The following is a 14,406-nucleotide window of genomic DNA, read 5'->3' as shown; positions in this document are numbered from 1 at the left end:
AAAGGCGAGATTTTGAGATTGCCCATATTTGATGCCTAAAAAAACAGAAAATACCAGTAAATACTTAAGCAAATTTACCACTGACCCCTAATGCAGAAATTATTCCACACAGAAAAGTCATTGCTGTCATAATTATTTGTACAAAAGTTGTAGTTTTAGTTTTGATTGAAACACAATTAGAAGTACAGAAATATCCTCACAAATTCTCTTTGAAAAGAACAGGCAAGCAATAAACTATGAGCTGTGCAGATATAAGAGGGTGTTTAGACTTCTACATACTGCCAACAAAATCCTTTCCTTTTGAAAGAGGCAGTAAGCAACAACTCTGAGTTGCAGGTATTCCAGGGTGTATATAGGAGTTGTCTATAATGCGACTTTTTGAGATTCCGGTGACGGAATCCGGCGGAAGAAATTGAGATGAAATCATGATTTGTTGCAGTTAAAATGGTTTTTTAACTGCATATTCGGATTCAGCACCCTGAAAAACCCCCGGGACGGTTTCATTGTGCAGAAATTAGCTATCAAACTTGGATTCCAATAAATTACTGCCGGATTTTCACCGGAAAAAATCGCCGGAAAGGCTTTCAAAAAGTCGCGTTAAAGACTACTGCGTGTATATATAGGTGCAGATATGGTCATAAATGCTCTATATGTCAGAGCTCAGACATTCCATCGTATATATAGTCATAGATACTAACCTAAATGCTTTACAGGTGCTTAATGTTTGCCCCTAAGAAAACACAACATAATAATTTAATAAAGTAACAGTTGGAGAAACGAAGAACCGAAGGCTATTTGGTGTACTGGAAGGGCACACATAGAGCCCTAAGTACTGAAAACCTCCACAGTTACAGAGACTGACCAACCCTGGATAACTTTGGTATCTTTGGGTCCCTGGGAATGACCTGGAAAGTGGTCTGGAGCTCTGTTGTGACCGGAGCCACAGTTTGGTATTGAGGCATCATAACTGCACCCACCTGAGAGTGATAGACATGAGGAGCAGGAATTGTTTCATAAACCACTTGTTGGTAACCATATTGATCCTGGGGAATATGTATAACAGAGGGTTGACTGGGCCTCATCATGGTCCTCATGTCTGTCACCACTGATCTTGCTCTGTGCAGTGGCACCCTGGATGCTGCTATTGCTTTTGCAGGGTAAGAAGGGCCCTGATTGGTAACTACTTTCTGTGTCGTCTGCATTGGCGCTAGAGGTGGCACTGCTGACCTGGAGCTTAACATCTCGGGACTGTATACACCAGGCGCTGTGATGGGTGCAATGGGTCCTATTTGCTGAAGTGGCCTGCCGGGTGGCTGCCCAGTGGGACAAATAGCTGAAGTCACAGGGCCTGTAGGGACCATGTAGAATGGAATTGCTTGGTCTGAGGAAGGGTCACGGACTTGCCAGTAGGGTTGTGGATATTGGTATGTGTATGGGTATGCCTGTTCCATGTAATGTTCTGCTGGAATCTGCTGTTGCTGCTGCATTACTGTATGTGCTGTTTCATCTGGGTACATGCTGTTGTCCTGTATTCGCTGGAGTGTGAAGGTATCGTTAGGGTTTCTGTTGCTGTCCGGGAGATTCAGATTCAATACGCTGCCCTGGTGGTTCATGCTGGGCAGGCTCGAACGGCTGACCTTTCTCCTCGTTGGACCTGCAAAATCCAGCTGGCTTTGGCTCCTTCCTTCGCTGGCATCCTGTTCTTGTTCGGAGTACTGAAGGGCCTCTACGGGCCTAATTTCTGTTATATAATTGTCTAAACCAAGACTGGGATCCTGTGTTTGCAGGCCGGAAGATGCCAAAGCTGCCCCTGTTTCCTGACCAGCGATGCACTCTGAGGTTAAGGGATCGAATCCCTCTTTGCCCATCTCGATTCCTCCGGCCTGCTTGGGTTCGAGTGGGGCGAGGTGGGAGTCCATGTAAGGCAAGGGCGAGGAAGTTGAACAATGAGGAGAGGAATTCTCCTGGACAGAGTAGACGTCCTCGTCAGGTCGCGGGTTCAATCCTTCTCCGTGCTGCACGGGCATACGGCTTTTTCCTGTAGGCTGAAGCTGATTCTGATTCGGCGTCCGATCGGAATCCTCGCTGGGATCCACCCCGAACAAGTAATCAGGGGTCTCTGAAATGACGGACGACACTTCCGACCCGGCCCGGGTCAGAATGGGAGCACCATTCAATGCATCGACGAACCAGAGCTCCCGCTTTGCGCTCTCCAACAAGGGGCCCAAGCTGCTGGTGGCACTCTCGGGCTTTGCAGGAAACAGAAAAAGCCTCAGCCTCGACGAAGACGAACAGGAAGAAGACTGCTGCAATCTGTCGTATTCCTCCATCATGTTTTCAAGATCTTCATCCGCAGTGACTGAAATTAGGGCATCAAGATCTTCATTGGGCAACTGGTATTTCAAGGTAACTGCGCTCCCGCAAAGCCTGGAGAGCTTGGAGATGAGAAGCGAGTAAGAAACATTGCGAGCCACAGCCACGATTCGGGTATCTCCACCCACATAACGCAGCTGATTGTCGTGGGGACGAGGGAGGATTCGGCCTCCATAGCTGCACATGAATCTCACACTGCCACCGCCCCCAAATGACTCCTGATCTTGATCCCATCGCTGGTTCTGATGGTGGTGGTGAGGAACAGAGTAATCAGAATCGACTATTCCTCTGCTCGCTCTCACCACAGAGCGCGGCGAAGAGTTAACAGAATCAGGGTAAGCGTAGGAGTCCATAACGTCTGCAGCACCGTGATTCTGAGAACTCATTTACATAAATTGATTAGACAAAACAAACTAATCAGTTCTAAAGCTCATGCATTGCGGAATGCTCTGGTTTGGTCACCTGCTATTTATTCAAATGGGCTTCCAGGCACAAATGGGTGTACAGTAATTAATGAGGTCTGGGCGGCCATGAAAGACAACAAAATTTATTCTATAAAATTTTGGGCGGCCATGAAAGACATCAAATTTATTGAAATTTTTTCGAATTAGTTAAAAGTGCAGCCCATGAAAGAGAGCAAATTTATTCTAAAAATTCCGAATATGCTAAAATTGCATACATGCCACTGTCACTTATTGAGCGCGTCTCTCGCAGCATCGACAATATAGAACATAAAGGTACATGGCAACTTGCAATGTAAGATCATGAAAGATTACGACCATTGTTTCTGAGCATAGAGGAATATCCAAAATGGTGAAATCATACGTCGAGCCATATTGGAGGTGGGGGTGGAATTATGAGTGAAACGTAATTTTCAACCAGTCATCATATCGCAGGAATCCCTGCCACTTGAATATAAGTGGATTCCAGATTTCATAATATTTTAAAAATGCAACGGGTACAAGTGAATACAAACAGTAACTCTGCTACTGGAAATCTAATTCATGTGGATTCCAGGTTTCGGAAGATAATGGGTACAAGTGAAGCCAAACAGTAACTCTGCTACTGGAAATCTAATTCAAGTGGATTCCAGATTTCGGAATATTTTAAAAATGCAATGGGTACCCACAAGTGAAGTCAAACAATAACTCTTCTCCTGGAATATAATTAGATTTCAGATTCTGGAATATTTTCAAAATGCCATGGATATAAGTGAAGCTAATAGTTATTAAGTTTGAGATTCTGGAATATTTTCCAAATGTGATATAAATGAAACAGCTATTAAGTTCGAGATTTTGGAATATTTTCAAAATGTGATATAAATGAAGCTAATATTTATTAAGTTTGAGACTAGTTTAATGAAGCTACAATTTGGCTAAAAAATAAAGGAAATTTTTGCAAGATTTTAATAAAATTTGGTTGAAATTTTGAAAATCTTAGTGGCAATAGTTAAGTTTAATGATTTAGGTGGAAATTTTTGCAAGATTTTAATAAAATTTGGTTGAAATTTTGAAAATTTTAGTGGCAATAGTCAAGTTTAATGATTTAGGTGTCTCAGTGGTTTTTGATGGTGCTAGATTTATTTCCAAAAAATTATTACACTTTTTCAAAAAAACTATTAAACTCTCCCAAAGTCAATTTTCAGATTTTTTGAAAATTATTTCAACAGTCAATTTTCAGATTTTTTGAAAATTATTGCAAGAGTCAATTTTTTTTGCCAAATTGTGGCCTCCATAAAATTAGAAATATTTCAAAATTTAGTAACATAGATATTTTCAAAATTATTCCAACAGTGATTTTTTTTTGCCAAATTGTGGCCTCCATAAATTTATAAATATTTCAAAATTTAGTAACATAGATATTTTCAAAATTATTCTAACCGCCAATTTTTTTGCCAAATTATGGCCTCCATAAAATTAGAAATATTTCAAAATTTATTAAAATAGATATTGACCATTTATTATTTTTATTTATATTTTTTGATGGTGCTAGATTTATTTCCAAAAAACTATTACACTTTTTCAAAAAAACTATTAAACTCTCCAAAAGTCAATTTTCAGATTTTTTGAAAATTATTTCAACAGTCAATTTTCAGATTTTTAAAAAATTATTCCAACTGTCAATTTTTTTTGCCAAATTGTGGCCTCCATAAAATTAGAAATATTTCAAAATTTAGTAACATAGATATTTTCAAAATTATTCCAACAGTGATTTTTTTTTGCCAAATTGTGGCCTCCATAAATTTATAAATATTTCAAAATTTAGTAACATAGATATTTTCAAAATTATTCTAACCGCCAATTTTTTTGCCAAATTATGGCCTCCATAAATTTATAAATATTTCAAAATTTAGTAACATAGATATTTTCAAAATTATTCTAACCGCCAATTTTTTTGCCAAATTATGGCCTCCATAAAATTAGAAATATTTCAAAATTTATTAAAATAGATATTGACCATTTATTATTTTTATTTATATTTTTTGATGGTGCTAGATTTATTTCCAAAAAACTATTACACTTTTTCAAAAAAACTATTAAACTCTCCAAAAGTCAATTTTCAGATTTTTTGAAAATTATTTCAACAGTCAATTTTCAGATTTTTTAAAAATTATTCCAACAGTCAATTTTTTTTGCCAAATTGTGGCCTCCATAAAATTAGAAATATTTCAAAATTTAGTAACATAGATATTTTCAAAATTATTCCAACAGTGATTTTTTTTTGCCAAATTGTGGCCTCCATAAATTTATAAATATTTCAAAATTTAGTAACATAGATATTTTCAAAATTATTCTAACCGCCAATTTTTTTGCCAAATTATGGCCTCCATAAAATTAGAAATATTTCAAAATTTATTAAAGTAGATATTGACCATTTATTATTTTTATTTATATTTAAGTTTTTAGAATTAATTATTTTGATTATTTAAGTTTGAGCTAAACTTTATTTTTATTTTATTATATTATTATATTATATTTATTAATTGTTTTGATTATTTTGGTTTTATCTGAATATTATTTTTAGATATTCATTTCATTAAAAAAAAATTGATTAATTATTTTCTTTAATTCAATATTAACAATTATATTTCTAACAATTATTTCTTTATATTAAAATATTAATTATTTAGTCAATTATATTAAAATATTAATTATTAATAAATATTAATTATTTAGTCAATTCTAACTTTTATATATATATATATAAGCCCTGGTTTTGGATGGTTCAAAATGTGGATAATGTGATTTTTGTGATTTTTATCAAAAAAAACTACTTTTATAGATCACAAAACCTAAATTTAATTAAGATAGATATAATTTAATAATAGTGTAGCCTAAATTTATACTTACTTTATAATAAGTAATTTCAGTTATAAAGATTGGTTTAAATATTTTGATCTTTTGATAGATATGTTGAAAGAATAAGTTATAGGTGTACATTTAGTTAAATTTCACAAAAACATTTCCTAAAATTTATTAATTAAAATTTACAATTTAGTTAGCTTTCTTTCCAGTATGATGTAAAATGAGAAATTTTGCTAAATCTTTCAAATAAAAAATTAATAAATTGGATGATGTAAAATGAAAAATTTTATTAAATTAAAAATAAAATAAAAGATTACTAAATTTATGAATGAGAGGATGGAAACTTAACAAATAATAAAGTTTTTTGTAAAATAATAATAATAATAATAATAAATCTGAAAAATAAAATATTTCTAAAAACAATAAATCGAAAAACCTTAAAAATAAAAAATAAAATAATCAAACGCTAGAGTGTCATGAATATCCATATCATTCACCTTAAAATATCATGAATGTCCATAAGAAAAGAGAGATTGTTACACCTACTAGATCATAGGTCAAATATGCAAATGACCAAAATACATTATTACAACCAGACGAATTTACTCACAAAGCACTATTATTAAAAAGAGCTCCATGTTCTAAATTTTCCATCCATTATATTTATGTGATGTTTACTCAGAAAGCACTATTATTAAAAAGAGTTTCATTTTGTAATTTTTTTATCATTTGATTATGAGCGAAGCACTATTATTAAAAAGAGTTTCATGTTTAATTTTTCTATCATTTGATGATGAGCGATGGAATTAATTTTGGTTTTGACTCTTAATTAATTTTTAAGAATATTAAATTTATTTTTTAAATTTGATTTATCTTTTGAATTTTTAAAAATTAAATTTGTAATTTTTGATTGGTGGATGATAATTTTATGTGGTTTAAAAAGAAGTTTAGAATTAAAAATTGTTTTAAAAATAAAAACTTTTCATCTCTAAGTGATTATGATTTTTTTTCCTAAGTTTTTAGATTTTTCTATAATTAATATTTTTTACAAAAAAAGTTGTCATTATATTTCGAGCCTTTACTAACCATGGAAACTGCACGATTTAAAAAAGAAACAGCAAAACGAGCTGTGATTTTTCCCTTGCTAATTTTTATTATTGAATGGACTTGGCTCAATTATTTACCTTACTTATATTATATATTTTCACAGTCAACACTACAATAAATAAGATTTTCTCTTTTTCTTCACAATTTAGAAAAATTATTTTTTTAAGGAATCTTTTGCATTAAACATTTTTAGGAATACTTTTAGGAAATTGTTTATTTTAATATACTAGACATTGTAATTTTTTATATTAGATATTTATTAACAAAGCATGTGATCTTCATATTAATTTAATTTTTTAGACAGAAATTCTACCATAAATTATTTACTTGTAGCTAAATTAGGATGAGTATAAATTTAAAGTTAAATAAATAGTTTGTTACAATAATTAGTTTTTTAAAATTTTATTTATATTGTATATATACATTATTTAATATAAATATAGTAGACATTATAATTTCTCTTCCTTATTTGGTTCCGTGAGCTAAAAATGGAATAAAATGTGCACAAACACATTTCAATATTCCTTCGTAGACTTAGTAGTCAAATGGTCGCCAGGAGGTGGTACCTTGTCCCACAAATAGGGGGTCTCATACACCAATCATTGCGCGGAGGTGGGTCCCGTGTCCCACAAAACTAAACTAAGAAACAATTGTAGTCAGCCACTAGTCACCTTTACGAAAGTAAAACCACAACCCTTCCTCACTTGTTGCTGCAAAACAACCTATTACCATATCTCTTTGGGCAACAACCCTTCCTCACTTGTTGCTGCAAAACAACCTATTACCATATCTCTTTGGTCACCCGTTGTTGTACAAAAATGTACAATAGATTCTTGTATTTTGCATTTTTAGCTCCTTTGAATTGGAAAAGAGATTAAAAAAAAAGATTACATCACATTTTTCTCTCATTTTACAATTTGTATCTTTTAGCTTATTTGAATAAGAAAATGGTTAAAAAAAACTGCATTATATCTTTCCATTATTTTAGATATTTACATCCTTAGCTTATTTGGTTAGAACAATGGTTAAAAAGAATTGCATTATATATTTTCATATTTTATTGTGGCTTTTTGGTTTTTTTGGAAAGTTATGTGTTGGAGTTAGTTTTATTTTAGAGAGCTAAAAAATTTCATTTTTTTTTATAGTTTTATTTAGAGGTGAGTGTTACATTATTATTTCAAATTGTCAATATAGATTCAATCAAGCCAGATAAACCAACCCCTAACTTAAATAACCACATAAAATAAGATTTGACAAAATTTGCAGTAATTAATATTTTAAAGTGAAAAAAAAAAACCAAAATTTACTATTTTCAAGCCTTTTTGAACTCTATTTTTTGGGTCCAAAAGTCCTCAAACTAAGTTTTGAGGATCCTCATTCGTGAGTTGCAAGCTTTCCAATGCATATTTAAAGTCATAATTTGGTGCTATGATGGAAAAATTATGACTTGGATTAGTATGGAAAAGTTATGACTTAGACAAGTTGATTACCATGTGTTCACATTAACCACTCTATGTATACACGTGATAAATGGAAACAATGGTCAAATGAACATATATACCTTTGCAATAATAACAATGTGTGGCACACTAAAGGTTCAAGAGAAACATTCATTAACAATTACATAATTGCAATGCCTTGGAACCTAAATAAACACTAGCAATTGCCCCAAAAGGTGAAAAGATGCCACGTAGGATTTATTAATATTATTTAACATTGTTAATCAAAATACCAAACATAAGAAATTGGAAATCAAACACTTGAAAATTGTCAGGCACAAATGAAGAAAATAGGGACATGCCAGTTGTCGGTGAGGTGTAAGGATGGAATTTGGCATGCATGGTGTTGTGTATAACAAACTCTATAGAGAATAGGCTCTATCCCTTGACTCCCTTTTTTATCTACAATGGAAGGCTGCCAAGAGCACTTTATTAAGATCTCCAATAATGGTAGAGTGTGTAGCAACACAATAAATGACTCTATTGCACCCTTCCACAACAACTTTTACTGTTGAAGGCTCACCTACATCACCAACTACTATATTTACTAATCTTGGAAGCAACTCTATAGTCTCTGGATTATCTTTTCGGACCAAATCATGGATTGGGAAAAGGTCTTAGTTTATTATGAAAAATGCAAACTGGTTGCCATGACATTTGATCAATGCAAAACAATTTTACAAACCATGTATCTCTTAATACACAATTATGCAAGCATTGTTATCCATTTTGAAAATTGTATGATTTCCCTCTTTTCTTCACTTGCTTACAATCATGCATAATGAAAAATGGTCAGCCAAAAATAATTTTATGCTTTCATTAGAATATAACAAAAAATGTTTAGCAAAATAATTGTATGCTTTCATCACTATATATCTATATATATATATATATATATATATATATATATATATATATTTTGGAAATAGAGCAGGTTACTATTTGATTTCCAATCAATAATATATGTTCATCATATTAATTACGGAGCACAATTTCAAATGAGATACAAAACAACTCAACTTCTGAACCAAAACACAAATAAAGGTGGTTTGTATGAGAACCTAGTCAGATATGTCTCAAATGAGAAACCAAACTAATGGATCATGCAAAGGATCATTATTGGAACTTCACACAACTCTGCAATGCCCATTTGAATGATTGTAGAATCATGTATACCAAACTCTATAGAGCTTAGGCTTTGTCCCTTGACTCCCCTTGTTATCTACAATGGGAGGTTGCCAAGAGTGTTTCCATTTGGATGTTGTGACAGGCACATGCCACTATGTCGATAGCACTTGTAATTAGGGGTGATGTGGAGGTCTGTGAGCAACTAAGCATGACTAACAAGTAAATATTAAACCTAAAGTGTTATCCTTTCATTAAGATTTAGTTAGTTGACAAATGGAAGGATTTATCTTGTTTCACCTTCAACAAAATGGTGAGAAAAATATGAGGGCAGAGATGGCCAAATGGTAAAAGGTAAACCCTACACTTTCTAGACTAAAATCATATTACCTAGTCCTTGCTTGCTCTACAAAAAGGCTAAAAGAAAAAATAAGTTCATCCTGCGCAAGCTTATATCTTATAAAGCAAAACAAAATGTCCAAGTTCCATTCAACCATCTTTTTTTTTTTTTAAATCCAAGGTTCTTTGTCAATTTGGAGGCTATCAGAAACTTTATGCCTTGAAACTTTGGAGGAAATATACCTTGAAACTTTGACCCAGAGAACTATGGCAGACCCCAAAATTTCTGCTAGATTTATTGTGATGCAAGCACAAATGGGAAGGAATTTTTGTAAATGTCCCCTACTTACACCCTTAGGATCAATGCAATGGAGATATTCCATGTTGCATGTGGGTTTCCTTAGGTTGGTTATGAGTTATGGCAAGTCTTCTCCAAATCCAATTTAGAACCTGAGGAGAAATGTAGGCAATAACATTGCATTTTAAATGGAGAAATAATATAATGATTCCCAATTGTGTATTCTCAAAGTCTACAGATACTACAATAGGCTATGTAGTGGATGATCCCAAGTCCAACAACTTAGAACTACTGATCTATTTTATCCAATTCTAGAGGCTCCAAAGTGTCTTTGTTAGTAATTCCATTAGGAATCATGGAACAAAGTAGTAAATGTTGTGCAATGTGTGAGTTTAGTTGCAGTAGGGATTGAAGCACTACAAAAGGGGGGTTGAAGAAGCTCATCACAATGTTATGAAATTGACCCTCCAATGGAATGAAAAAGGAAGGATTTGAACAGAAAATTCGAGAAACTTGTAAACTATATATTGAAAATACAGGAATGAGAAACTGAATTGAGATCCTTCACATTGGTACACAAAAGGAAGCAGTGGGATATGGCCTCACAATTGATGTCTCTGAAATCTTTACCTCCTTAAGGAGGTAGTCTTATCACCCCCTCCAAGTAGCACTAGTATTTCAAGGGACCCCTCCCTTTGTGGCTTCTCCCTAGCCTTAGAGGTGCGTCTAGGAAAGCTGCACACCCAGTTCTTGAAGTTGATGGAGGATTCTAGAGAAGCTAGCCACACAATTTCCCACATGATGCGCTCAAATAATGACAAATTGGAGCCACCAATGACCATGTACACTGAATACTATAATTTTTCCTTCTGGTTTTAGGATGCTTTATAGCATGTTTTTTTGCTTTTGTAATGCTTGGCAGGACCATCCATTTTCTATTATATATAAGAGGAAAATTTACAACACACAGAATTACCTGATGGCCTCAACTTGCCCTGAGGGGAAACCGAGTTTCTTGGTCACCAGTCAACGTTATACGCCATCCAAAAACAAAATTGCTCCAGTCTTTCTAGCAAGGCTAAGTAGGTCTCAATCTCATGTCCCAATACTATATAACTTCTAGCATAAACAACAGGAAATTTAAATTCTATCTGCATAAAAAAAAACTAAGCATAGAGTAACTAATCCTTCTTGACATTCTTCTCCTCAGAGTTTGAGGCAACGGGAGCGAGATCTTCAGCAGTTTCCTATGGCATACCAAACAACTCCACGATGCAAGGGATGTGACGGTCGATACGATCCATTCTGATATCATGTTTGTGCAACTGAAAGAGGATTTTCTCCATGTCTTTTTTGTAATTGGGCAGGCCCTGCAGTGTGACTGCCATCCCTGCAGAGATTTGTTCCATTGCTTTACCAAGAAAACTTTTCATCAAGAAATACAGGTACAGGGTGTGTTTTAATTACGTGATTCTACCTCTTGTATTCCCTGGGTCAGGAACCATCATCCTCTAGATTTCTATCTCGTTGTTCGATTCCATCTCCTGTTTTATCTCTGCTTCCCAGTCATCAATCAACTTTTGGATACCTTCGTTTGTTTCATCCCTATATGTCGCAACTACTTCTGCTATGAGGTTCTCAACAGACTTGTGGCCCCTGCAACCTTCCATCAGGTTGGGTCTCTTGGTTTCTTGGGGAGCCGAACCCTTACTTCCACGACCACACCCATGTTTTGTTGAAGCCATGTCTCGTTCCTTGATGGCCTATAGACATTCGAACGCCATTAGATCCTTGATTCTGTTCACATCAATCCATTGCGACTAGTCATACCTTGCTTCTCTGTGTTGCCTGGCCTGCAACAGGTTAAGGAATCCCTGTGGCCTGGGGGATTAGGTTCCAAACACAGGTTCCTAGTTTCTACCCCATGCCGCTCCCCCTTACTGTGGCTCAATTGTTGGCCACCTCCCTGCATTAGGAGCGAGGCTTTTAGGCCGATCTAGACCCAAGATTTACAATTGTTGTCATACCTGCATGCCCCTTCCTCAGATAGAAGCTTCCTGTCATGGGAATGCTTGCCTCTCTGCCAATTATGCCCCCTAAGGTCCCTATCTACACTCTTTGTTCCATGCCAGTGCAAATGCCAGGGCTTTCTCATCGAATTGTTGGCGTTGTTGGTGTCCTGTCCCCTTGCCTACAACTCTTGTTTACCTCTCTTGACTTCACTCAATCCCCCCGACATGACATGCCTGCTATCCCCAATACCCCTGGATTGGACTAATAGGTATGGGCCTGTAGCTTGGCTCAACCCCATAATATCCATGCCATTGCCAAAATTTTGGCTCAAAAGAAAATGGACTGACATGCAAAGTCGGGCCATGGCCCTCCCTTTCCTCCCTTGGTTTCTTCCTAATTGAGCTACGCCCCATTGGGATGACCCTTTGCCACTCCCTTCCCCCCTGTGAAACCCCTACCAATGCATGAAATTGCCGCAGGAATCCGACCAAAGCTTAGAAATTGACCAGTAGCGAGACCAGACTACATACCAGAAAGTCGTCGCTATCCCACAAATGAAGTTCCACCTCCTCTCTTCCGATCTAAGCTTCCTTCCTTCTCCTCTGCAAAATTCACTTGCCCGACACATCGAATACCTTCCCTGTCTCTGCCACTCTTCCTTATCCCTCCCTCTGCCACTCTACCAGCCCACATCCCATGCATTCATGAGTAAGGACACCGCACCCCCTACCTTAAGCATGTGGGGTGCGGTTGTAATAAATGCTTTGGTACTGACCATGTCAACTCAAGGTCTGTCACTGCTGACACCACGTCTCATCCCGATCGGGAGGATTTATCACATGTTTTTACTTTTACATCTTGTAAGGCAATATACCTACATAAGCCTAAGGCAAGTTGAAGTGCACCAAACATCTCCAAGGGTTGTGTCAAAAAATTTAATTCCACTTCCACGGGGAAGTCCACCAAGAAAATAATGCTGGAAGATGTAAAAAAAGGAGTGATAAAATGCTACCTCTGCCTTAATTTTAGAGCAGCAATTAAAAAAGGGAAGTCACAAGTTCAATCCCCACAGAATCACAAGTTCAAACTTTAGACATCACAGGCACTAGAAAGACATCACAGACACTCGAAAGACATCACAAACACTAAAGAAATAATAAATAAGGCCATGAACCCCAATGCATAACCAAAATAAATAATGGGGACTCCCACATAGCTAAATTCGTTTTATTCCACATCAATTTTCACGTCAGAAAGAGAAAAATCAAAATATAAAATGACCTAAGCTTTGCACTTGCCTACCTTCTCTAGTCTCTGTAGGCTCAATGTATGAGAATTTGACCTAAGTCACTCGTAGTACATGATTATATTTATCGAATAGGCTTACCTAATGATTCAAACTGAGAAACAACAAATACAGGCAGAGAACTAAGAAAAAGGAAATACAAAGAGGGATAATACATAGCTTCACTGTAGATAAGATTGTTGATGAATTTACTCTGACTTGACACGAGATGAAATGTATTGATTGTGCATCATGAAATGATCAAGGTGTTGGTTGTACACATAAAAATTGAAGGAGTGTTGGTTGTGCAGTTGTGCACCATGAAACTCGTTCACAATGTCCTACAACCACCCTTCTAAAAATTAGGTGAGCGGAAACAACAGGTGTATCAACGTAATAATGTACTTGGACTGGAACCAGGCGAAATAAAAAGTCTAACTTCCATTTAACCCTCTGTTTTTTTCCATAAATCCAAGGTTCTCTGTCGATTCAAAGGCTATTAAAAACCCTTGGGGGAATGAAGGAAATATGCCCTCGAACTCTAATGCACTTGTGACCTTATGTTTACAATTTAGATCGAAACCCAAAATTAATATTCTAAAATCCCTATACTTCCTCCATGATTTTTCCTTCTTAGATCTAAACCTCCATGCTACATCACATTCATTTGGTTTGGACCCTCGAATAGGTAATTAACAACTAGGGTTGGTGCAACAACAATAATATCCTCATGAGTGCAGAGTATGGAATCATCTTGTTTAAATGTGGCATTTTTTAGAGTAGAGGAAACCTTGGACATTGCCTTTGATGATTCCAGCCAAGGATCTCATGATTGATAAGTTATTGTAATCACTCTAATTACCATTACACCAAGCACAAAGAATTAAACTTGATTTTTGTGACCATATGAGAATGAAGATGTCCAAAGTTATATGTTTCTCTTGCCAATGAATATATTCAAATTCTTAAAGAAAGTCTATTATTTTGTTAGAAAACTATGTATAAAAATTTAATATTCTCTCTATATATAACTTTGTTCCAAACTATAATTTGATGCACAAT

The 14,406-nt window shown here is 35.2% G+C and overlaps 1 protein-coding gene across 1 annotated transcript; it reads right to left on the bottom strand.

Moving 5' to 3' along the window:
• Positions 1-527: 527 nt before the first annotated feature.
• LOC149232805 (uncharacterized) lies at positions 528-3,286 on the bottom strand. Its single transcript, XM_089379521.1, has one exon. The coding sequence runs from the start codon at positions 2,757-2,759 to the stop codon at positions 849-851; it is 1,911 nt and encodes a 636-aa protein (XP_089235647.1). The 5' UTR covers positions 2,760-3,286; the 3' UTR covers positions 528-848.
• Positions 3,287-14,406: the final 11,120 nt, after the last annotated feature.

This window comes from Pinus tabuliformis, chromosome J (genome assembly GCF_031772625.1).
Source record: "Pinus tabuliformis cultivar Carrire ecotype Pingquan chromosome J, CPIR1, whole genome shotgun sequence".
Classification (NCBI taxonomy): domain Eukaryota; kingdom Viridiplantae; phylum Streptophyta; class Pinopsida; order Pinales; family Pinaceae; genus Pinus; species Pinus tabuliformis.
The sequence above is the reverse complement of the archived record's forward strand: the minus strand, read 5'-3'. Positions and strand labels throughout refer to the sequence as shown.

Bases quoted from the DNA above. Each gene is read 5' to 3' on its own strand.
- LOC149232805 (XM_089379521.1), bottom strand. From the start codon at position 2,759: ATGAGTTCTCAGAATCACGGTGCTGCAGACGTTATGGACTCCTACGCT.